Source organism: Triticum aestivum, chromosome 5B (genome assembly GCF_018294505.1).
Source record: "Triticum aestivum cultivar Chinese Spring chromosome 5B, IWGSC CS RefSeq v2.1, whole genome shotgun sequence".
Classification (NCBI taxonomy): Eukaryota; Viridiplantae; Streptophyta; class Magnoliopsida; order Poales; family Poaceae; genus Triticum; species Triticum aestivum.
This window is the reverse complement of record NC_057807.1, coordinates 197,703,607-197,726,825: the sequence shown is the minus strand read 5'-3', so window position 1 is coordinate 197,726,825 and position 23,219 is coordinate 197,703,607. Positions and strand designations below refer to the sequence as shown.

Here is a 23,219-nt window from a genome sequence, read left to right as displayed (position 1 = left end):
CTTGGGGGTGGACACGGCTGGAAATAAATTCATCCTCAAGCCAAAATTTCCGTTGGCAGCCCCCCAAGCGGCGAAAAAAATGCCTCCTGGGGGGCTCAACGGCTGGAGATGCTCTAAGACTACCCACAGTCGGAATAACATAGGTGGTAACATCACACATCTCTAGGCAAAACAGATGATGTGACGAGTAATTAATGAGAAAAGAGAGGCATGTGGTAACATAGTTAGTTACTGTAACATCACACATATCAAGACAAGATGAGTCTACAACCTAATAAATGAAGTGTTGCATGACACCACACATATGTTACTCCCCATTATAGAGGTAGTAATATAGACTAGTAACATGTGCATGTTACTATTCTAAGTTACTACCCATTGTGACTAGTCTAAGCCATGGTTTGCATGTTACAGGCCTTTGGTGTTCCACCTGTAACTGACCCAATATCTATAAGGGTCTGTACTGGAATAGTTTAGAATCCTCTAGGAGTATCTCTTCCCCTCATCAATGTACTCCATCCATTTTGTATTCCAATCTATTGCTTAAACACGAATACGTCCCTGCCAGGAAGGCATACTATTGTAGGGCACGGGCCAAACTGCCCCGATTTGTCCCTATGTTCATGAATTGGAGGTGGGTTCGAGGGGGAACACGAAGAGCACGAGGGGAAAACGGGGAGAAATCATAAGAGGAACACTCAAGAACAAATCCAATCACACATCCACTAGACAACAAACACACAAGATCCACAAGATACATGAACAATCAAAGGGAGACAAGATGTTCATCCCAAATCCAAAGGAGATGATGATACGGGGCTAACCCGGTGTAGGACGATCTTTCACGATTGGAGTGGATTCCCTCGAAGAACACGAAGAACACGGGGAAGAACGGAGAGAAATCACAAGGGGAAACACTCAAGAACAAGTCCAATTACACATCCGCTAGACAATCAAACACACAAGATCCACAAGGTACATGAACAACAAAGGGAAAGATACAAAGTAAAGTTCATCTCCATGAGGAGGTCTTAATGATATCCTAGACGGATCTTCCGGCCTTGATGATATCCCGCAGGATCTTCTCACATGGAGGCCTTGAACACCATGGGAGTGGTGGTCTCTCTCTCTCTCAAGAGGAGTGGTAGGAGCAAAGCTCACATACAAATGAGCTATCACCTTGCTAACCCTAGAAAGGAGAAGGGGGAGGTCTATTTATAGTCTAAGCCACGAAGGGGTAAGTGGGAGAGAGGTACAAGGCCAAAGGCCCGGCTGCGCACAGGCAGTGTCGGACGTCCGGTCGGTGTCGGACGTCCGGAGGGCGTCGGACTTCCGACGTTTCTTCTCTGGACTGGTGGCACTGGTCGTTCGGTCGGCGTCGGTCATCCGGTGGCTGGAGGTTGTTGGACGTTCGGCGGTCGTTGGTCGTCCGGGCGCTGTAGGGTTGGCAGCATTCGTCCTTCTGGTCGGCTGGGTGTGGACGCGTCGGACGTCCGGAGGCGCTCGGTCGTCCGGGCGCTGTAGAGTGTCGGACGTCCGGTGGCTTTCGGTCGTCCGGCCGTTGTAGACTCCGCAACTCTGTCTTCTTCCGTCTTCGCTTCCACGCTTCCCTCGCGGATGGTGTAGGTGATCCTTGGCGCTTGCACTCCTTCTTGTCGTTCGTGAGGCTCCGACAATACCTATGCATGCACTCGATTGGAGTGTCAAGTAGTATACCATCCTCGAAGGGGTCAAGTGAGCACGTGTAAAGGAGATGATTCACCTTTATGCATGTGAAGTAGATGTCGCACGTGTCACTTGCCAAACGGACTCTTGACACGGTGATGACCTTAGGATGCTCCGCATCACCCCCCCCCCCTTGGGAAAGATCCGACCTCGGATCTAAAACCAAATCACCATGGGAAAGAGATGGCTTCGCCGTGTAGGAGTGGACGTTCACCAAGTACTCATCATCTTCAAGCTCGAAATGGGCACTCTCCAATGTAGCACCGTCTAGCGATTCCTTCAAAAGGAGCAAAGACAACAAACACTTGCAAAAACAAATGTGGTTAGCGTTAGTGCAAAGCCAAGCATTCGAGAGGTGATTCACCAAACAAGTGTCGTCATCAAGCGTAGCATAAGGTGTGACAAAGGATTGTGACATGGCATGTAAGCACATAAATTGAGCACAATGAAGGAAATCATGGAAACAAGCATGTAAATGTGAGGTAGCGATGCAAATATGTGTGACAAGAGAATAAGCATGTACCTCAAAGTTATAGCTAGCAATCACAAAGCGCTCATTGAAAGGTCTATGGTAGGCATAGGAATCATTCACAACACCAAATAAAATGAAGTGTCTAAACACATGGGTCAAGTGCAAGACAATCCAAGCATAACGTGCATAGGGTGTAGTGAATTAGTGTGGCACTCAACACAATAGAAAGAGCAATTGTTCATCATGTGTGAGGCAATCAAGTCAATCATGTGTCAAGCAATGTGACATGGCATATGTGAAGAAATGACATTGTTGCAACCAAACATATGATAGGGGCAAGTAATCCAAGAATTGGATGCAACACACAAGGTATATATGTCACGAGGCATGGAAATGTGCAAATGACAAGTCGAAGCTAGATCTCTAACATGTGCGCAATCAAGTGGTCCAAGATGGCCAATAGGTCGCATGGTACAAGCAACACAAGTAGTACGATCCGCAATATCCATGCTCAAGAAAGATGTCACCTTGAAGGCGTGTCCTTGTGCATTCTTCACAATGCCGAAGCTCAAGCAAATGCGGTGTAGAAGCGGGTCGTGGTAGAATGTATGAGGCTTGCTCTCTAGAGCTCGAATGGTCAACTCACGTGAAGTGGAAGTCGACACGAAGTCCAAGTATCCTACACATGCACACAACAAAACAAAGAACGTATGCGCATGGTAGATAAACACATCGTCCATCATGATGGTTCTCATCTTTTGCACATAACCATTATAAGCACAAGTGCATGAATAATATGATGCAACAATGGCTATATTCATGGCACTAATTATATGGTGCAGAGAGGTAAGACAAGCATGCTTCACAAGGAATATGTCAAAATCTCCAAATATATGCGAGAATGCTATAGGGGCAATCTCATTAGCAAGCCTAAAATCATTGTTGCACTCAATACATGGAAAATCATCTAGCATGAGAGAGGCAACACATGGAGATATATGACAAGAAGCAATAACAATCATATGCAAAGCATGTAGATGGTTGTCATCAACCGTATGAAATGAGCAAGTATGAATCATCGGTGATGCAACATAAGCAAGCATAGTAATCAAGTCGTGCAAACTAGTGGAGCGAAGATGCAACACACTAGAGGAAATCATGGCAATCATGTCATGTGAGCAAATAATAGACATAGGCAATGCACATGACATATCGCAAGCACAAAAATGAAACATGATGAAAGCATCATCATAAGCATTGGGAACAAAGCAATCATGGCAATAACAAGCAATATCTCCACCAAGCTTGCAAATACACATACAAGTATGAGAATCAATCATCATGTGTAATGCAAAGTATGGGTCACAAATGCATGGCAAAGGCATAGTAATGGGCATATCATGCAAAGTGAACATGGAAATATGGGCCAATGATACATAATGGATAATAAGCCATAACCATGTGAGGGCCATGTAGAAGAAATGCGCGAAGGGAGTGGTGGGAATGAAAATCCACGGTATCCCAAGTCATCATTGCTCTCTAGAGCTCGTTTTGTCAACTAATGGGGTTGTGAGGTTGACAAGTATTCATGGGTACCTACACAACAAAGACACAAACGAAAGAAATTGTGTGTGTGGTAAATGTACACATCATCCATCATGCTGTGTATGTGCACGTGTGAGTTAGCACAAGATAAGCATCGCTCAAAGAAATTTGATGCATGGTATAAGAACATGTCATCCATCATGAAAGAATAGTTATTGTCTATAACATGATGGGGACGCAAATTTAGTATACAAGTATATGGCACATCAATAGCATGTTTATTCATGGGGAGCATATTGGGCACACAATTATTGGGATCATGCAATGGATGGGATGGATCAAAATCTCCTAAAATGCATGAGAAAACTATGGGGGTCTCCCCATGAGCAATATCGGAAACATCATATGGAGAAAATGGACAACATCCAAAACAATGCATATCCGAAGCTAGGTGGTCATGGCATGGCATATGAGATAAATGATGCAAAGGGAGCATATCAATATCATCGCAAGAAAAACAAATGCCAATAACCATGGGCTTGCCATCTATGTCATATGTGCAAATTGGGTTTATTTTGATGGCATATGCATAGTCACTACGATGAGATTGCAAATATGACATATGGTTGATCTCATACGTAGCATATGACAAGTCAAGCGGATTATCAAACATGATGTGACCTAAAGAATTGTCACAAGAAATCCTATGTAACATGGCATCACAACTAATAGACTCCACATGAGAATCATCATACTCATCATAAATGGGCAAATCATCGCATGGGGAAATCATACTAGCATGAAGCATGGTACTTGGTGGATCAACATCATGCAAGCAATCAGTGTCAAGAATGTCCAATAGTGGGACTAGAGCATCACCTTCACCTATGTTACCTTTTCCATTCCACTGAAGTGGTGTAGGTGAGGTGGGAAAGACCAAATGGTGGTCATCTTCATCTTGATGGAACCATGTGGGGGGTGCATCATATTCCACCATGGTCATCGTCTTGTCCGAAGGGTGGACGAAGTCGCCGAGGGTCGGCGCATCATCGTATATGGGACCTAGCACCAAATGAGAAGACACAATAGAGGTAGAGGTTAAGTCGTTAGAAATCGAAGTGGCCTCACATGCCCTATCAACTACCTCACTCTCTCTATGTGGTGGCTCACTCCCTCAAAATAGGTGCACTCAATGTCACATATGGTGGAGTCACTCATCTCACTCAAGTGGTGGGGGTTGTGGCTCTCCTCACATGGGAATTGGGGCTACTCATGATATATGGGGCTAGTGGTGAAGTCACTCTCACTCTCATTATGGTGGCACAAGTCACTCAAGTCATCATACGTCGCCGTGGTCGAAGGGAAAATCCCATGCTCAACCATCTCGTTGTCGTCGCCGTGGATGAAGGCCGAAGATGGCACATCATCACTATCCTCCATGACCGAAGGGAAAATCCCATGCTTGATCATCTCGTCACCGTCGCCGTGGATGAAGGCCGAAGATGGCACATCATCACTCTCGCCTCCTAAGATGGAAGCATCATCCTTGCTCGCCACCGTGTCGCTCGCCTCCAAAGCATGTTCCTTGAGAGACTCCGTAGTCGTAGTCATCGCCGCACCGTCTTGAAAAAGAGTCAAAGTAGACTCGGCATCATCAATGCCACCAAGAGGGATGGCGGTGAAGTCGAACTTGGGAGCGTCGTCTTGGAGCTCGTCGGGCTTGGACATCTTGGTGGTACTATCCTCATGCTCGTTGTCGTGGAGCTTGGTCGTCGCGAAGTGAGCTTGGGGTGAATAATTCTTGGCCATCATGAGTTCTTGTTGCACCTTGAGAGCACCAATGTAGAGGTCGTCGAGGGACTTGTAGTTCTCAAGGAAGGTAGTCTTGGAGATGTCGTAGTTCAATCCCATCATGAAGTGGAACTTCATCCAAATGGGGTCGTCCACGCCGGCTCGTCGCAAGGCATTCTTCATCTCCTTGAAGTACGCGTCGATGGACTTGGATCCTTGGATGTGTTCTCCAATTGGCGTAGAAGTTGTTCCGTGTAGGTTGGAGGCACGAACTCTCTCCACAAAGCTCTCTTCGTCTTGGGCCAACTCATGTCGTAGCTCTCCGAAGGTGTGTGAAGCCACCATGTCGACGCGTAGTCGTGGAGGTTTCTTGTGGCGCACTTAACTTGATCTTCGGAAGGGACTTGATGTAGCTTGAGGTAGTCGTCCATCAAGCGCTCCCACTCGAGGTACTCCTCGGGTTCTAGAGTCCCATAGAAAGGAATCTCGTGGTCGGTGTCGAGGTCGTAGTAGCTCGTGGAAGTCGTGGACTTGAGCTTGGGGAGCTTCTCTTGAGCGTAGTCTTGGCGTGCTTGTTGGCGAAGATGCCGTATGTCCGTAGGCGAAGATGCCTTGTAGTTGCTTGGCAAAGATGCCAAGGGAGATGGTGAAGTCGTTGAGCGGTTGTTGGTGTTGAGCTCTTGACCTTCACGTTCTTGTCGGTGGTGGTGTCGATGCTGATGTGACCTTGCCGGAGATGGTAGCTCGGAAGCACATGCACTTGAGCGTCTTCTCGAAGATGAGGAAGATCTCTTGTAGGACTTGATGAGGGCTTTGATCTCCTCCATTTGAGCTTGCATCTTGGCGTCGAAGTTGTTTTTCGTGGCATCGAACTCGTGGTCGTTGTTGTAGACCGAAAGAGGTGTGCTTTGCCTATCCATCACAAGACTCGAGCAAAGGTGAGTAGGAAATGGGATAAACAATACCAAGTTACCTTTTCCCAAAGTTGAGGATGTATCTCGTTTCACACAATGTGAAAGAAATAATAGTGGAATTGGTACCGGACTTGTTCACTCACACCTATCAAGTAAAGCTTATGGTGGAGCTCGTTGAGGATAGTGGCACAAAAATTTGATGCAAAATGTTAGCAAGAGTCAATAATGTTGAAAGAGATTCGCAAATTCGCAAGTGAAACAAGTAGACCAATAGCAATGAATGGCACACGGGAACACACACACGCGCATAGATAAATGGGGTCGTGCATCCAAGGAATGAGCACAAAATGTGGAGTCCACGGAAAATGCTCGTGTTGCCCAACTCAAGAGAGACGCTAGCACGATTGCTCAATAGGCGGATACGACACTTGTGCACAACCTATAAGATGCAAAATGGATAAACTTTCTATCCCAAGTATACTATTTATGTATGGTGTTCCGGTGTTCCTCGCACGATGATCCAAGATGATCAATGATGGTATATGATATACAATGTGGTGATGCTATGGCTATTGCTTACAAGCTCTTTGTTTTCTCTTTTTGCTTAAAAGCTTATTCTCTTTTTTTTTGGATATGGCCACTTATGCGAAATGCACAAACCAAGATAGCGATTGTGTATATGCGGGAACAATCTTGTGACACAAGAGATGATATGATGATACCAATGTGATATGGTATGCATGCAATGGAAGGTGTAGATCGATGATCACTAATGTTCACAAGTAACGTTGCTGGCAATACTCAAAGGCTAGTCTCAATAGGCAAGTGACGCAAAATGGGCTAGGGGTTAACAATGCAAAGGCAAAGGGAATATACAATGGTGTCATCGAGGTTACCGTCTGTGGCGATGATGAGAGGCGGTGTTGCCAATGTGGACCCGTTCCTAGTTAGCCGAAACACCCTAGGAAACGGAAAAGAAAACCGCAAACTCAAAATCTCCAAAGGCAAATGTCAAAAGATGGTAGCGGAATGCGGTGGTGGTTTGCACTCGGTAATGCGAAAGTGGAATGATGGGTTATGCGAGTCGAAGTTGAAGTGACCGTCCCTAAGTAGCCGAAACACCTTAGGAGACACAAGCCACAACTCAAACAAGCTCAAACAACATTGGGTTAAGTTGGGGTGGTCGGAAGTGTATGGTGGACTAGGTTAGGCGGAAGTGATGGTAGTGGTTGATGACGAAGTAATCGTCCCTAAGTAGCCGAAACACCTTAGGAGACTCGAATCACTACTCAAGCAACCACAAATGCTATATGGAACAAAATGGGTTAGGTTGCGGAAGTCGGTCGTGGCAATGCGGATGATGTGGTGGAGGCCCTAGGCAAAGATGCCAATGTTCCAAAAATTTGATGGTGTCAAATGATGGAGGTAGTATTTTTGTGGGATGGGGGACGTCAATAGCTTCAAAACGAGCTAAAGAATGTCAAAATCGGAGTCCGGATGCATTAGTTATGGCCGAAACAAATTTCAGCCGAAGTCAGTTTTCTCAGGTCTCGAACGTCCGAGAAACATAGGACTTCCAAGGTTTTTTTCTCTGGTTAGGGTTGTCGGACGTCCGAGACTTGTCGGAAGTCCGAGGTTTCAGCTCTGTCGAGGTTTCGGTCGTCCGGTAAAGGTCGGACGTCTGGTGTATCGGGGTCAACGCGAGATTTGAGTTCCGGGACGCGATTTTGGGCGGAAATTGGGGATTTTGGGGTCAAAATTGGGCGAATTTTGCGGATGGGATTGGGGAAAAAGATGGGGGAAAGCTAGATCCACTTGTGATAAAGCAAATCCATGGATCAAATTCAACAAAACATCATCAAACCAACAAATCACAAAAAAAAATTGGGGGCTATTTTTGGTGGGGATTTTCGAAATTAGGACGAAATTAAGCAAAAGAAGGCTAGAAACGGAGGGGGAAGACTCCAAATTCGTGATCAACGTGGCTCATGATACCATATGATACGGGGCTAACCCGGTGTAGGCCGATCTTTCACGATTGGAGTGGATTCCCTCGAAGAACACGAAGAACACGGTGAACACAGGGAAGAACGGAGAGAAATCACAAGGGGAAACACTCAAGAACAAGTCCAATCACACATCCACTAGACAATCAAACACACAAGATCCACAAGGTAAATGGACAACAAAGGGAAAGATACAAGGTAAAGTTCATCTCCATGAGGAGGTCTTGATGATATCCTAGACGGATCTTCCCGTGAGGGGCCTTGAGATATCCCGCAGGATCTTCTCACATGGAGACCTTGAACTCCATGGGAGTGGTGGTCTCTCTCTCTCTCAAGAGGAGGAGTGGTAGGAGCAAAGCTCACATACAAATGAGCTATCACTTTGCTAACCCTAGAAAGGAGAAGGGGGAGGTCTATTTATAGTCTAAGCCACGAAGGGGTAAGTGGGAGAGAGATACAAGGCCAAAGGCCCGGCTGCGCACAGGCAGTGTCGGACGTCCGATCGCTCGCGGGGGTCCGGACGTCTGGAGGGCGTCGGACTTCCGACGTTTCTTCTCTGGACTGGTGGCACCGGTCGTCCGGTCAGCGTCGGTCATCCGGTGGCTGAAGGTTGTCGGACGTCCGACGATCGTCAGTCGTCCGGGCGCTGTAGAGTTGGCAGCATTCATCCTTTTGGTCGGCTGGGTGTGGATGCGTCCGACATCCGGAGGCGCTCGGTCGTCCGGACGCTGTAGTGTCGGACGTCCGGTGGCTTTCGGTCGGCCGGCCACTGTAGACTCCGCAGCTCCGTCTTCTTCCGTCTTCGCTTCCACGCTTCCCTCGCGGATGGTGTAGGTGATCCTTGGCGCTTGCACTCCTTCTCATCGTCCGTGAAGCTCCGACAATACCTATGCATGCACACGAGTGGAGTGTCAAGTAGTATACCATCCTCGAAGGGGTCAAGTGAGCACGTGTAAAGGATATGATTCACCTTTATGCATGTGAAGTAGATGTCGCACGTGTCACTTGCCAAACGGACTCTTGACATGTTGATGAACTTAGGATGCTCCGCATCAGATAAGGTCTTGATGATCTAGATAGATCCTTCCTTAGATGGGGTCTTGATATCCAGTTGAGGGATCTTCTCCTAAGAGGTCTTGAATCCACATGGATCTTCTCCTAGGAGGAATCCGACATGGGGAGATACACGAGCTAAGCTCTATTGTGTAGTTCTATTCTTAGCTATCCCTAGAAATGAGGAGGGGAAGGTCTATTTATAGTCTAAGCCATGAAGGGTTAAGTGGGAAAGAGATACAAGGCCAAGGCCCGCGACTGCACACAGGGAGGTACCGAATGACCGGTGGCTCGGGACGGTCCGGACGCTCGACGCGCGTCGGATGTCCGCTGATTCTTCTCGGGTGTAGCGGCGTCGGATTTCCGGTAGTTGTCGGACGCCCGGTGGCTCAGGAGGGTCCGGACGTCCAGAGCGTGTCGGTCTTTCGTCAATTCGCCTCTGGACATGTGGTACCGGATTTCCGGTGGAGACCGTATGTCCGTTCGCTGGAAATTGTCGGGCGTTTGGCATGTCGTCGGTCGTCCGGCTGCTGTAGCGTCCGTCAGCTGTTGGCCTCCTAGTGGCTGAGTGTGGTTGCGTCGAACGTCCAGTGGCTGTAGCTTCACAGCTCCGTCTTCTTCCGTCTCCGCTTCCAAGCTTCCCTGGCGGATGGTGCAGTCGTTCCTTGGCGCCTGCACTCCTCGTCATTCGTGAAGTTTCGACAATACCTATGTATGCACACGAGAGGAGTGTCAAGTAGTATACCATCCTCGAAGGGGCCAAGTGAGCACGTGTAAAGGAGATGCTTCACCTTTATGTATGTGAAGTAGATGTCGCACGTGTCACTTGCCGAACGGACTCTTGACATGGTGATGTCCGTAGGATGCTCCGCATCACATACGTTTTATGCCAAAAGACTATCGCTATTCAGCTCCCTCGAGCGTTTCACATGGTATCAAAGCTTTCCTTCCGTAGCACATCAAGCTCCTTTCATGGTTGCTGCTTCCTCCTTCACCACCCTCCCCATCCTCAACCTTAGTCTCGGAAAAACTTACCAGTGACAATTACGTGCTATGGAAAGCACAAGTGCTTCCCCCAATCTGTGGCGCCCTAACCGATGGGTACCTCGATGGTTCCCTCCCGGCGCCGGCAAGGACGATCTCGTCGACCGATCAAGGAACGGTCCAGATGATAAATCCTGAATATGCCCGATGCCGTGCCCAAGCCCATCAGATCCTTGGGTTCCTCTCAACTCCCCTCACAAAGGAAATTCTCACGCAAGTGGCGTCAATCCCCACCGCTGCAGAAGCTTGGACTGCATTGGAACAAATGTTTTCCTCTCAGTCCAGAGCGCGGATCATCACATTTTCAGAGCCAATAAATTGGGTTTAAAGTTAATGGTCAAATGGAATAGAGATGGAATTAATTTCTGTAGATGGATAATAATTAATCCTACACGAGGGTCCCACTAGTCCTACATGGCTAGTCAACAAAAGTCCAAGACAGTCAACAAGGTCCAAGGTGGTTAAAAAAAGTCCAACTCAGTCAACAAGGCCCAAGCTAGTCAGCAAAAGTCCAAGCAAATTGCCATGGTCAACACGTCAAAGGAGAAAGCAGAATAAAAGGCCGAAGTCAACAATGAAGGCAACAAGCAAAGGATCCTAAGCCTAAATGAGGCCCAATTAGCCAAAGGCCCATTCATGCTTGGATAAAGTGGAGTTGTGCATCATGGACTATGGACACCCCCACTTTTGACTAGTTTTCCTGGACTCATGGACCTGGACTTACCATCCTACCCCTCCTACCTATCACCACCTTGGCCATTTGTCAAAGCACCCTTACCATTATAAGGCCCCCCATGGGCATGTACTCATTCACGCTCACTTTACTCAAGGGGAGGGCACTATTGTTCTTAGACCTTTCAATAGTCCCAAGCCGCTTTAGAGTCGAGTCCAAGAGAGTCGTGTTATGACTTGAACCGACCTTGGTCAGGAATTTAGGAGGGGGTTTTGAGGAGTCGTGTACTCGTGTTACGACTCGAAGACCGCGACCATCCAACACCACCATAGGCCTTCCTAACATAGGACTAGGCCACGCTCCGTCAAGGCGACTGAACCTATTCAAAAAACACCGTCGTGTTGTTTTTGTTTGTGTACAACGACCTTCGCCATAAAGTTACCGTATGAACCCTTGTAACTTTACTTACAATCATACTAAGGATGCCCCTAGCCAAAAGTTATTTTCATAAAAATAATTTCCATTCCATATAATTGCACTAGGGCAAGAGGTATTTTTGTGGAATGGGGGTGTATGGTGGAGAGGGGTCTCTTGGGAATTTTGTTGAATTTTTCAAACATTATGGATATTGGTTGTTTTGGGAAGGTAGATCTAGGGTTTTGGAATAACAAGATTCTCAAATGATTCTTCTGTGGAAAAGTCAAGGGTGATTGCATCCAAAGGTGGATAACCCGAGGGAAAGATCTAAAGATTTAATCCTTGGAAGGAAAGGAGAATGAGTTCAAGAGTTGAAACAGTAATCACCAAGGCAATAACACCAGACCAAGTTCACCAACAAACGGGAAACACTCCAAAATAATAAATCAATAGAATTTAAATTTTATTGTGTTACACTTTTCTTCATCTACAATGCTGTCATGTTTAAAACAGGGTCAATTTGGTACAGATTCAACTATCACTCCGTCACTAGTTCAATTCAATGGCTAAGATGCATAGAAATGGAAGCTAAATATGGATAGTTTGCCACAAACAGTACAATTTTAGGGCCACAGGAGATTAAGGTGTTACTATCCCATGATTTTCTCTCCCACTCTGTTTTGTTATATGCGTCCAGTTAATGCTGTTGAGGGGGAATGATAGAGGCAAAGGTGTCCCGTCTTTCGATGAGATGATGGTTATCGCTTTGGTGGCAGTCGACTTTGACGATCCGACTACGAACGTGCGAGGACGTCGCGCCTTAGCAATCGCTAAACCAACTCCGAGAGGTTATTGACCACGCCGGAGCACGATCAACCTGACCACAAGGGTCTGTTTCCTGCGAGCAAACAAAGAACAAGCAAGAAACTGAGATTGCAATCTGGATATTGCGAATATAAGATGAAAGCTTTATTGATCAAGGTGGGGTTCTGTGACGCCTTTGTCTGGTCGTTGAACACAAACGAAGTACGCGAAGTTGCAGCTATGGCGAACTTTTAATCTAAACAAAACCCAAAGTCTAAACGATGCCCTAAGGGCTGTATATATGGAGGAAGAGGGGGGGAATTTCGTGGCCCTTGGTGGAGGGGTCCGAAATCAACCCTATCTCTTGTTTCCCCACACATACGGACTCTAAAAATAGCCTATACTTATGTATTTCGAAATTACATGGGCCTGGCCCAATAATAAGGTGACGCAGCACCTAAAATAGCCTCGGGACGGAATTTATGAAGTGGCATCTTGTATATTTCGTCCAAGGCTTCATGCACCCATTATGGTGGCTTCAAAGTCCTGAAATCATCACTTGTAACTCCGTTCTTGTTCCCCTTGCGCATGCCATCATCTCCATGCTTCTTCTTGCTCCAATGTTCATCCTTCTCCAAGCTAGGCCCTTCATTTGTAAGCAAAACAAATGTATCCAATTTAGGCAGCATCATATTCTCATGAACATTAGAATCATTACCAAGAAACGAAAGTACCTGGTAATTTAGTTGGCGTGCACGAGCTCTAGTAATTGGTCCAGTATGTATAGCAGCAGGGGCTGTGGGTGTAACAATAGTATTGATGTCCTCATCAGGGAATGGTTACAGGATTAATTCAGCGATTGAAAGGTTGAGTTGGCATGGCAATCCCTGAAAATTCTCATAAGTTAAAGGGGGAAATAAGTGATTTGTTGGATGTTTCCAAAATCAAAATTTTGCCTCGATCGATTCCTCTCTGCCTTGGTTAAGCCGCTTTGGCTAAATGGCCCAACAAACACGAATGGAGCGAATATGATCTTATAGAGAAATGTAGATTGAATTCTTCGTTAGCTATATAACTAGGTCATATAGAAAAGGTTGCACTTTCAGTTATAACACAAGTACAGAACACAGTACTGACGCAATGTAGTCAAACTTGCACGAAATGACAATAGCTAGCCCAAGTCTATGGCTGTTTGGAAGCCAGTTTCAAAGATTCAGAAGTCATTTAGTAAACGAATTCATAAGGGTCTGTCTGGAACACATGAATTTCATTGGATACACATGAATTTCATTGGATACAGTTGAGACGTCAATGGCCTAATTAAACTGAAAATTTCCAGGTACCAATGCGGGGCTAAGAGGCCATCGTTTAAATGTTTATGCTCAGAGTCACAATTATATACTTTTGTCAGCATGCATGCACTATGGCAGTAGAAGCACAATCCCAGTTCCACAAAAATACACTAATTTAAACTAGAGGATGGTTCCCAAAACTGTTAGACTTTCCATTGCTTCGGTGAAAATACATTATGAGTTAGTTTATTTGTTTTGGCAATGTTCTTTGTGAGAATCAGATGTGCTTGATGAAAAAACCCTAACTTATTATACATATCAATTTGTCATATTATATTTTGTAGAAGTTAACGAATTTTGTGGAATTTCTCTTTGGCAATCAGCTTTTCTCTTTTGTAAATAGGTGACATTGCTTTGCCGACAGCATCACAATACTTTATATTCTTCCCGCATCTTATTATTCGTTTATTTCTTAATTCTTGAAGGATCCAAGTTCTTGCGAATAGTGCAATAGCAACTGTATTGGTTATCCTATTGGCGATAATGACTGGGGGTCAGGATCAATGCTTGGACTCAAATGGTTCAAAGGTTATAACTGGTATAATAGGTGCTATTATTGGCCATTATTGCTGCTGCAATGGAGACACTTGGTCATCTGAAATCGGTGTGCTTAGTGATGAACAACCAAGGCTTGTCACTACCCTGAAGGTATGTGCTCCTTTCATGGTTGAGATATTATTATAGTTTCTTCCATCTTAATACAATCACCAGGGTGGTGGGGGTTTGTTCCCCTCGCATGGAGTTTACTGGGATAAAGTACCTAGAGACTGAAATCTAGTAAGCAGAACAGTTCTTTCCATCTCTCTGGTCTCTGCCCATTTGTTACAGGTACATTTGGTTAGCCTAATAGACCAGGCTACCTGTTGCAGCCCGTCTTAATTGTTCTTTATCAAACCTTCCATCCATTTGTTGACATAAAATTTGACTGTAGAAACACAACATCTTTGGGTTTCCATGAAACTGAAGTTGTACTTCTTGGTAATGCCTTGTTCATGACCAAATTGTTTTGGGCATCAAGCCAAGAAACAGGAAAAAAAATATGATTTGACCAAACTACATGTGGTGTAGGGATGTTTGTGTTATTCATGCAACTATTGGATCCCACGATGAATTCTGTTTGAGCAAGCTTGAAATATGCTTAACATTGTGAATGACCATAGAGATGCTCGTAGACTGATATGCAAACTATGTGCAATGTGTGAATGTAGATTGAGTTTTAATTTATAATTATTTGAGCCTGCTCTAGATATAGAATCAAACGATTAGTGTGTGAGGAAAATGCTCCCAAGTGGCGCTCCCACCTCTCCCTAATAGGTACAAGCTGGCTGAAAGTGCTAATATGAGCCCGAGCTCAGATACTTTTCTCGCTCGCCCAGTTGCTCCTAGATTCGCATTTGCCAACGTATAGGACGCTGTATAATGATTAGTATTTCATCAACTTTTTGGTACCATGGCCCACATCGGTCCAGTAATCAATGTGACGTCGTCAGGCACAGCTCGACCGGCTCTGATATCTTCTAATGTTATGGGCCGGCACCCTCTCGATTCTGTACCAGCGGTGATCGTTACCCCGGCCCATTTATTGCATGCCATAGCCGCACCGACCAGCCTTCCCCTTCAAGATTCATCTCCTTCCTCACCGGTTAAAACAAGTCCCCACCATTTGCAGCTTCATCCCAGCACAATCGTTCAGAGAAGACCTGCAGCCAAAGAAACATACACAACATGAATCGTGTATGATTTCATCTCCACAAAAGTACAGCTCAAAGAGATAATTGATTTATCCCACACCTGAAGTGATCCTGAAGACAGAACAGATGCAGCAGCAACCCTATCCTCTAGGCCAACCTCTGCTACTGAAGACGCCATGCCCTGCATCGCCCAAAATTTCAAGATGTTTAGCACACAAACTGGCACAAGTTATGCAAAGTGCAACCAACATGGAAGCAGAAACCATCATGAATCTACTAATCTCACTTATGCTACTTACAATAGCGGTGTTGACTCTCGGGCCTGTCACCCCACAGCCATTGCCTAAACTGTCGACGAGTTCCATCTAGCGACCACCACGACCGTTTATGCCCGTCCTTCGCTCTGAGAAGATCACCACTAGTACTGGTAGTCTAGAAATACACAGCCCCACATCTCTGTGCTTATGTACACAAGCCTAGCCCATTCCAGCTCTTGCATTTTGAATTTCAAAAACTCAAATTAGCTTGAACCTTTCATGACTCCGTAAGACACATGGCAAACAATCAAACTTGAATGCAGCTCAGTCTATTTGTCCACCTGTTTGAGGAAACATGCTGTTCTCTCATTTACTTGAGCCTCCCCGCCTCCCGTCAGTGGAAAGGCACAGCTTATTCATCCAAAACGATTGTAATATGTTGGCAGCTGAATTAAAAAAATCCTGAGTGTTCCACAAAAAGAAGTTACCAGCACAATCAGAGTTCATGCACACGCCTCATCATCAGGTTATCATCTCACAGATTACTAATTTTCACTACCCTGTACCCAGTACTGCCTGTACCTCCCAACTGCATAATGTTCCACAGCGAGTTTTAATTTATAATTATGTGAGCCTGCTCTAAAAGAAAACACATCAGTAACAGATCACATAAGTCAAATGAAATTGCACCTGCAAAAAAAAGTCGAATGAGATTGGAATACAAAGGGTTTGCAACAAAGTAGACAATTCTGAACACACAAGTACTGATCTAGCTCTCAACAGCGCGATCTAATTCCATATGGAACAAATTCTCTTGACTACCCTTACCGGGGATTGTGGATTAGTCTCTACACCCCATCTGCTAACTTCAGTTCCATCGGCTTAGTGCAATGTTACCTCCAGTGCCCCTCGACAGCACAATTCTTACACCTTGAGGCTTGTGAGGGTGATTGAGTACATCACCTCTATCTGGACAAGTAGTTCTCTTGCGCCCTTCGACGATGGCAGAAGGTAGAGCCTGGTCCTCTTACTCAATCCTTCGCCTTGTACTTATCCAGTAGTATCCATTTGTGCCTGATCTTGAACAACTGTGTCATGTATGGGTGCGTGTGGATCCTGTACTTATCCAGCAATATCCACCAACCTTCCTCAAACTCATCTATAGTAAGCATGTGGTTTCACCATCTTGTGGAACCTAAATTCACTCTTCTTCGTGTAAAGTGGCCCCAATGTATCCTTTGCCTTTTTAAGCACATGCCACTTGTTAGGAAATATGCAACTTGTATTTTCAGGTGGCCATAGGCCTGTATATATACATGCACAGGTGCGGTAAAATATGCAGAAAACCCCTTATAGAATGGGGAAAATACATAGGAGATGATGATGTCAGATCTACAACCGTCGAAGGAGCAGGAGCAGTGGACGGGTGGACCAGGGCTCGACAGGAGCGATACAAGTGTTGGGAAAAGTGAGGAAAGAGATATCCTCTATCGAAAAGTTCGAGGAAGATGGGCGCGGTAAAAGGCGCGAGACTCATCAAAAGTGACATCCTAATAAATACGCATTCGATGACCAATAGGATCCCAACAACGATATCCCTTATGCTCATCACTGTGTCCTAAGAAGGCACACTCAATAGACTGAGCGGTCAGTTCGGCGCATTCACCGGGGGCAAGAAGGACATAGCCAACACAACCAAACAAACGAAGCGCTGAATAATCTTTGCGGCCTTCACTGACAGCTTGCTTTGCGGCCTTCTTCGCCATCTTGTACTTCTCTATGTTGTCTGCACTCCTATCCAGGTATAGGCGTTTGAAACAATCTTTCTTCTCTTTAATCGCCTTCTGGACATCATCATTCCACCACCAGGTATCCTTATCTTCGCTTCTCCTTCCCCTGGATACTCCCAACTCCTTCGAGGCCATCTTACTAATGCAAGTCACCATCTTCATCCACACATTGTCCGCATCCCCTCCTTCCTCCCAAGGCCCCTCCTTAATGACCCTCTCCTTGAACACCTGAGCTACCTCCCCCTTGAGCTTCCACCACTTCGTTCTAACGACTTTGGCATGCTTATCCCGTTGGACACGAATCCGAAAGCGGAAGTCAACAACCACCAACTTATGCTGAGGGACAACACTCTCTCTAGGTATCACCTTACATTCTAGGCACACACGCCTATCTTCTCTTCTCGAGAGGATGAAATCAATCTGGCTAGAGTGTTGGCCACTACTAAAAGTCACCAGATGCGATTCTCTCTTTCTAAAGAGGGTGTTAGCTACAATCATGTTGTAGGCTAGAGCAAAGCTTAAGACATCCTCTCCTTCTTAGATTCCTGATGCCATAGCCAAAGCCCCCATGCACCCCTTCAAAACCTGTGTTAGATGTACCCACGTGGCCATTGAGGTCTCCTCCTATGAAGAGTTTCTCGCCAATCGGTACACTCCTAACCATGTCCTCCAGGCCTTCCCAGAACTCCCTCTTGGTGTTCTCATTGTGGCCTACTTGCGGGGCATACACGCTGATAACATTGAGAACTAAGTCCCCAACTACCAGCTTGACCAGGATAATCCGGTCCCCACGTCTCTTGATGTCTACCACTCCATACTTGAGGCTCTTGTTGATCAAGATGCCTACGCCATTTCTGCTTGCAGCCGTCCCTGTGTACCACATCTTGAAGCCGGTATCCTCCACCTCCTTCGCCTTCTGACCCTCCATTTGGTTTCTTGGACGCAAAGGATATCAACACCTCTCCTCACCGCTGCATCAACTAGCTCCCGAAGCTTCCCTGTCAGAGACCCTACGTTTCACCTACCTAAGCGAATCCTCCTAGGCTCGGCTAGCTTCCTTACCCTTCGCACTCGTCGAGTCAAATGCGAAGACCCTTGCTTATTTTCCACTACATCCGGGCGCCGATGCAGCGCGCCACTAAGGATGTGACTGTTGAAGTGTATATGTGGATTGCCTAGCCCTTTTCATCAGTTTGGACTTTTGATTGCGTTGGCTAGTGCATGAAGCTTAACATGGTATCAGAGCCCATGGTCTTGAGTTCAAGTCCTGGCTTTCGCAATTTATCCAAAAAGTTGTTCCCCCCTTTGTGTCCACGTATAGGCCTCTTGAGCCATACCTCTGAGTCTATCCACGTGTTGACTTCCCGCGTCACACGCGAGACGGGGTGTTGAAGTGTATATGTGGATTGCCTAGCCGTTTCCATCAGTTCAGACTTTTGGTTGCGTTGGCTAGTGAATGAAGCTTAACAACGACGACCCGATCCTCGCTCACTTGCCACCGTATCCAGATCAAGATACGGCATGCCACCAGGGGGTGACGGGCCCTTCCCATTTGACACCACACCCGGGTTCTGGTGTGGCACGTTGCTGAGAGGGTTACGCCCCAACGAAAATCTTTTGGGTTTCATCTCCATAAGAGTGGCTGAGTTTTTATGTTGGCTCGCCAAGCCTATCACAACCCTCCTCCTTTACCCGGGCTTGGGACCGGCTATGTTGAGACAACATAGGCGGAGTTACTGCCTGCATTATCACTGGGAAAAAAAACGTCCCTTCGCATGGAAGTGGCAGTTCACTCGCAACAATCAAGGTGTGCCTACACCTAAAGGCAGCAGCTGCGCAAGATTTTCTGTATGACATGCCTTTGGTGTGGCAGAGTCAAACAACGATACCAATGTACCTAATCAATCGACGTTGTTTACTTACAGTTAAGAGTGGAAGCTCCACAAGTGCAGTAGTATGTCAACAATATGAAATACAACTTGTAGATGGAATACCCGCATGGGCTGTATTCATTAAGACGATGGCCTCCCCGCATACAAACAAACAAGCACAAGTTGTTTGCGAATATCTAGAAGGTTCATATTGTGGGTCAACCTATCATCTTTTGCATCATCTCATACATGCAGATCCCAAAGTATTTACTGTTTCATCTTTGTCTCATTTGAATATTTCCTATAAAAGTTGATAGTTTTTGTGTGCTTTACTTGCTTTTATGTGTGAGCTGATAATTCCTTGTATCATGTATAAGCCTGTCAGGAAAGGTACAAATGGTGGAGTGACCTTACAAGGACTTCTTGCTGCCACAGCAGGTGGTCTAACCATTGGTCTGACTTTTGTTGCTGTTGGACTGATGACAGCTGAATGTTCTTTTGATATGTCGTTTCAACAGCTCCTAGTAATACCTATCTCTGCTGCTGCTGGTTTGCTTGGGAGTCTTATTGATTCATTGCTTGGTGCCACACTTCAGTTCAGCGGATACTGCAGTGTTCGGAACAAGGTAAATATTTCCATGACATCTTAGGTTGGAATCTGTCAGAGGCGGGGATTTCATACCTTAGCCCATTAGAGATAATTATTTAGTTAGGAAAGTGATCGGTACAGTTAGGAAGATCAAGATATGGTTTGTTAGGAAAGTTTGATTCTATTCCTAGGCATCAAGTCGAGGCTTCGCTATAAAAGAGACACCATGTACTAGATAAAGAATTATGAAACAGATGAGAATAAACTAGTAAAGATCTAATCCCTGTCCCCAACCTTCTCTCTCCCCGACACCATGGCCGGCCAACCTTCGCTCCTCGGAGGTGTATCCACTAGCATGTCACGTTCATTGATCTTAGAACCGGTCCCAATCCTAGCACGTGACAACTTGTAGTGTTAGAGGCGTGGATCTCATACCGTAGCCCATTAGAGATAATTATTTAGTTAGGAAAGAGATCGCAAACCAACTTGTGGTTGGATGGTTAGGAGGACAGTGGTATCCCCAGCCGACCAGAGTTCGAGTCCTAGACTTGACATTGGTCCTTGCAGTTTCCTGGATTTATTGCGTATGACGAGGTACGCCCCTCCTCTGCTCAACATGGTATCAGACCAGGGTGTCGACGGTGAGGCACTAGAGGCGGCGGAGGAGGAGGCGGCGCATCTGGGCGTGGTTGTGCGCGCGCGCTGTGATTGGCTTGTTCTGGCGAGGAGGCGGGCTTGGCTGAGGAGAAGAGAAGGTGGAGCTGCGGGAGCTGCTGAGGTGTTGTTCCACGCGGGCCGGCGGGAAATCGGCGGCGTGTTGACAGGGATTTCATGAGGCGGCAGAGAAGACAAGGAGGAGTTGTGGAGGAAGAGGAGCTGCTTGTTGCTGCTGTCTCCTGAAGCTGATTGAAGACAAGAGCAGGCTGGCTGTGGTTGCTGCAGCTGCTGTAGGAGGAAGACGTGTTGAGGCTGGTGCTGCTGCTACTGCTGATTGGAAAGAAACAGCTCGTGCAGCAGCTGCTCCATCAGAAGCAGGAAGCAAAGAAGAGGAAGAAGGAGAGGGAAAAGGAGAAGAAGCAGGAGGCAAAGAAGAGGAAGAGGAGGCTTGCGCTGCTGCTGCTGGCTATTGCTTTGGTGCGTCAGCTGCTGCATCTGTTGTTGTTGCTGTTGATTAGAGAGGGAGAAGGTGGAGCAATTAGAGCAGGTGGTGCAGTTAGGAGCAGAAGAAGTGGAGGCTGTCATGGGGAGCGAGGCGGATCTGCTGCGTCAAGCTGGCGTGAAGGCAACTGCAGGCTATGGTGGCGCTGAGGGGGAGTGAGTGCGGTTGGGAGAAGACCATGTCCTGAAGAGGACACATTTGGCAGGTGGTTGTGAGCTGCGCGAGGTAGAGGTGACAGCGAATGGCGTTGGTCTGCTATGGACATGTGCAGCAAGTATGTGGCAGCAGGCATGTGCTTTGCTGTTCCCTCGGCGAACTGACGCAGGAAGTAGAGGATACAGTCTTCCACAATTGCTGCTCACAGAACTGATCCGGAGTGGGTTCTAGACTCTGGTGCTTCTAAACATGTTGCAGGTGACTCCAGGGAATTTGAGTCATATGATCAACTCACTCCCTCTCAAAGTAACATGATATGTATTGTTGACGGGACATCGCAACCTATTAAGGGTATTGAGACAGTTTAATGTACACCTGCTATTAAGTTATCTTCAGTCCTACTCCCTCCGTTCCTAAATATAAGTCTTTGTAGAGATTTCACTATGAACTATATACGGATGTATATAGATGCATTTTAAGTGTGGATTCATTCATTTTGCTCCGTATGTAGTCCATCTAATAGAATATCTACAAAGACTTACATTTAGGAACGGAGGGAGTACATGTGCCAACTTTCCAGGTCAATCTGTTGACTATGAGTGCTCTAATTGACCAGATGAATTGTAGGATAACAGTTGACAGAGGAATGTGCTTGATTGAGGGCAGGCCGACTGGAAGGCGGATTGGGACTGTAATAAGGCGTAGGGGGCTGTGGTACATGGACCGTGAGGGGCTTGGTCAGATGGGCAACTTAGTGTTTGCGGCTGTTGCAAAAGAACGAGAGTCCATGGCGAGGAAACATCAGTGCAGAATGGGGCATGTATCCTTTCATAAAATGTACTCCCTCCGGTCCTTTTTACTCTGTATATAAGAATTGTCTGAAGTCAAACTTCATAAAGTTTGACCATATTTGTATGAAAAAATATCAACATCTACCATGCTAAAGTTATATCATGTGAAAATTTAAGTCATGCCACATCTAATGATATTGATTTCACATTGTGAATGTTGGTATTTTTTTCTATAAAGTTGATCAAACTTTACGAGGCTTGACTTACAGACAAATCTTATATGCGAACTAAAAAGGGCCGGAGGGAGTATAAGTTGTTTCCTAATGGTAATGCATGCAGTAGATAAGACCAAGCTGAAACGTGATGCATGTGAGTTTGCAAAACACACGAGGATGTCTTATGTGAGTAAGGCCCCATTCATGCTTGTTTACTCGGATGTGTGGACAAGTCATGTGGTGTCGGTTAGTGGTGCCAAGTATTTTGTGACCTTTATTGACTGCCACACACGTATGCCATGGATCTATTTGATGCGTCACAAGGATGAAACTTTCCAATGCTTCATGACTTTCCATGCCTATGTCAAAAATCACTTCAATGCTCAGGTACAAATGATAAGAAGTGAGAATGACACTGAGAATGTGAACAATGTGTTAGAGACTTTCTTATCAGAGCAAATATAGTTAGACCTCATATCAGGACACTCCTCAGAATGAAATGGCAGAAAGGAAGAATCGACATATTCTGGAGATTGTTCAAACATTGATGTTTACTATAAATGTGTCGAAATTCTTGTGGAGTGAAGCTGTCATGACTATGACATACCTGATCAATGGCACATGATCGAGAATACTGGGTATGAAGTCGAATATTCATTTCTGAGCCCAAGCTCATCTACACCCTATGAACAGTAAAATCAAAACAAATACTATCTTTTTTTAAATCTGATTTTTTTTGCATGGAAGATGTTTTAGTGTGTGAGGTCCGTGCCAAGTTTCAGCTCTGCTCTCAGCAAAAAAAAAAAAACCGGTCCGAACAGTACACTGTTTCACAGACCCCAAATTTGTCTTTTTTCTAAGAGCTACTCAGATGTCTAAATGAGCTGAAATTTTGCACGAACCT

At 45.9% G+C, this 23,219-nt stretch overlaps 1 protein-coding gene across 1 annotated transcript in view; it reads left to right on the top strand.

Moving 5' to 3' along the window:
• Nucleotides 1–23,219, top strand: part of LOC123111006 (protein PGR) — a 28,772-nt gene that overhangs the window by 2,396 nt on the left and 3,157 nt on the right. The window contains exons 2-3 of the mRNA XM_044531660.1: nucleotides 14,222–14,444; nucleotides 19,783–20,031. Coding sequence (XP_044387595.1) covers nucleotides 14,222–14,444; nucleotides 19,783–20,031 — 472 coding nt within the window. The remainder of the gene's footprint in view (nucleotides 1–14,221; nucleotides 14,445–19,782; nucleotides 20,032–23,219) is intronic.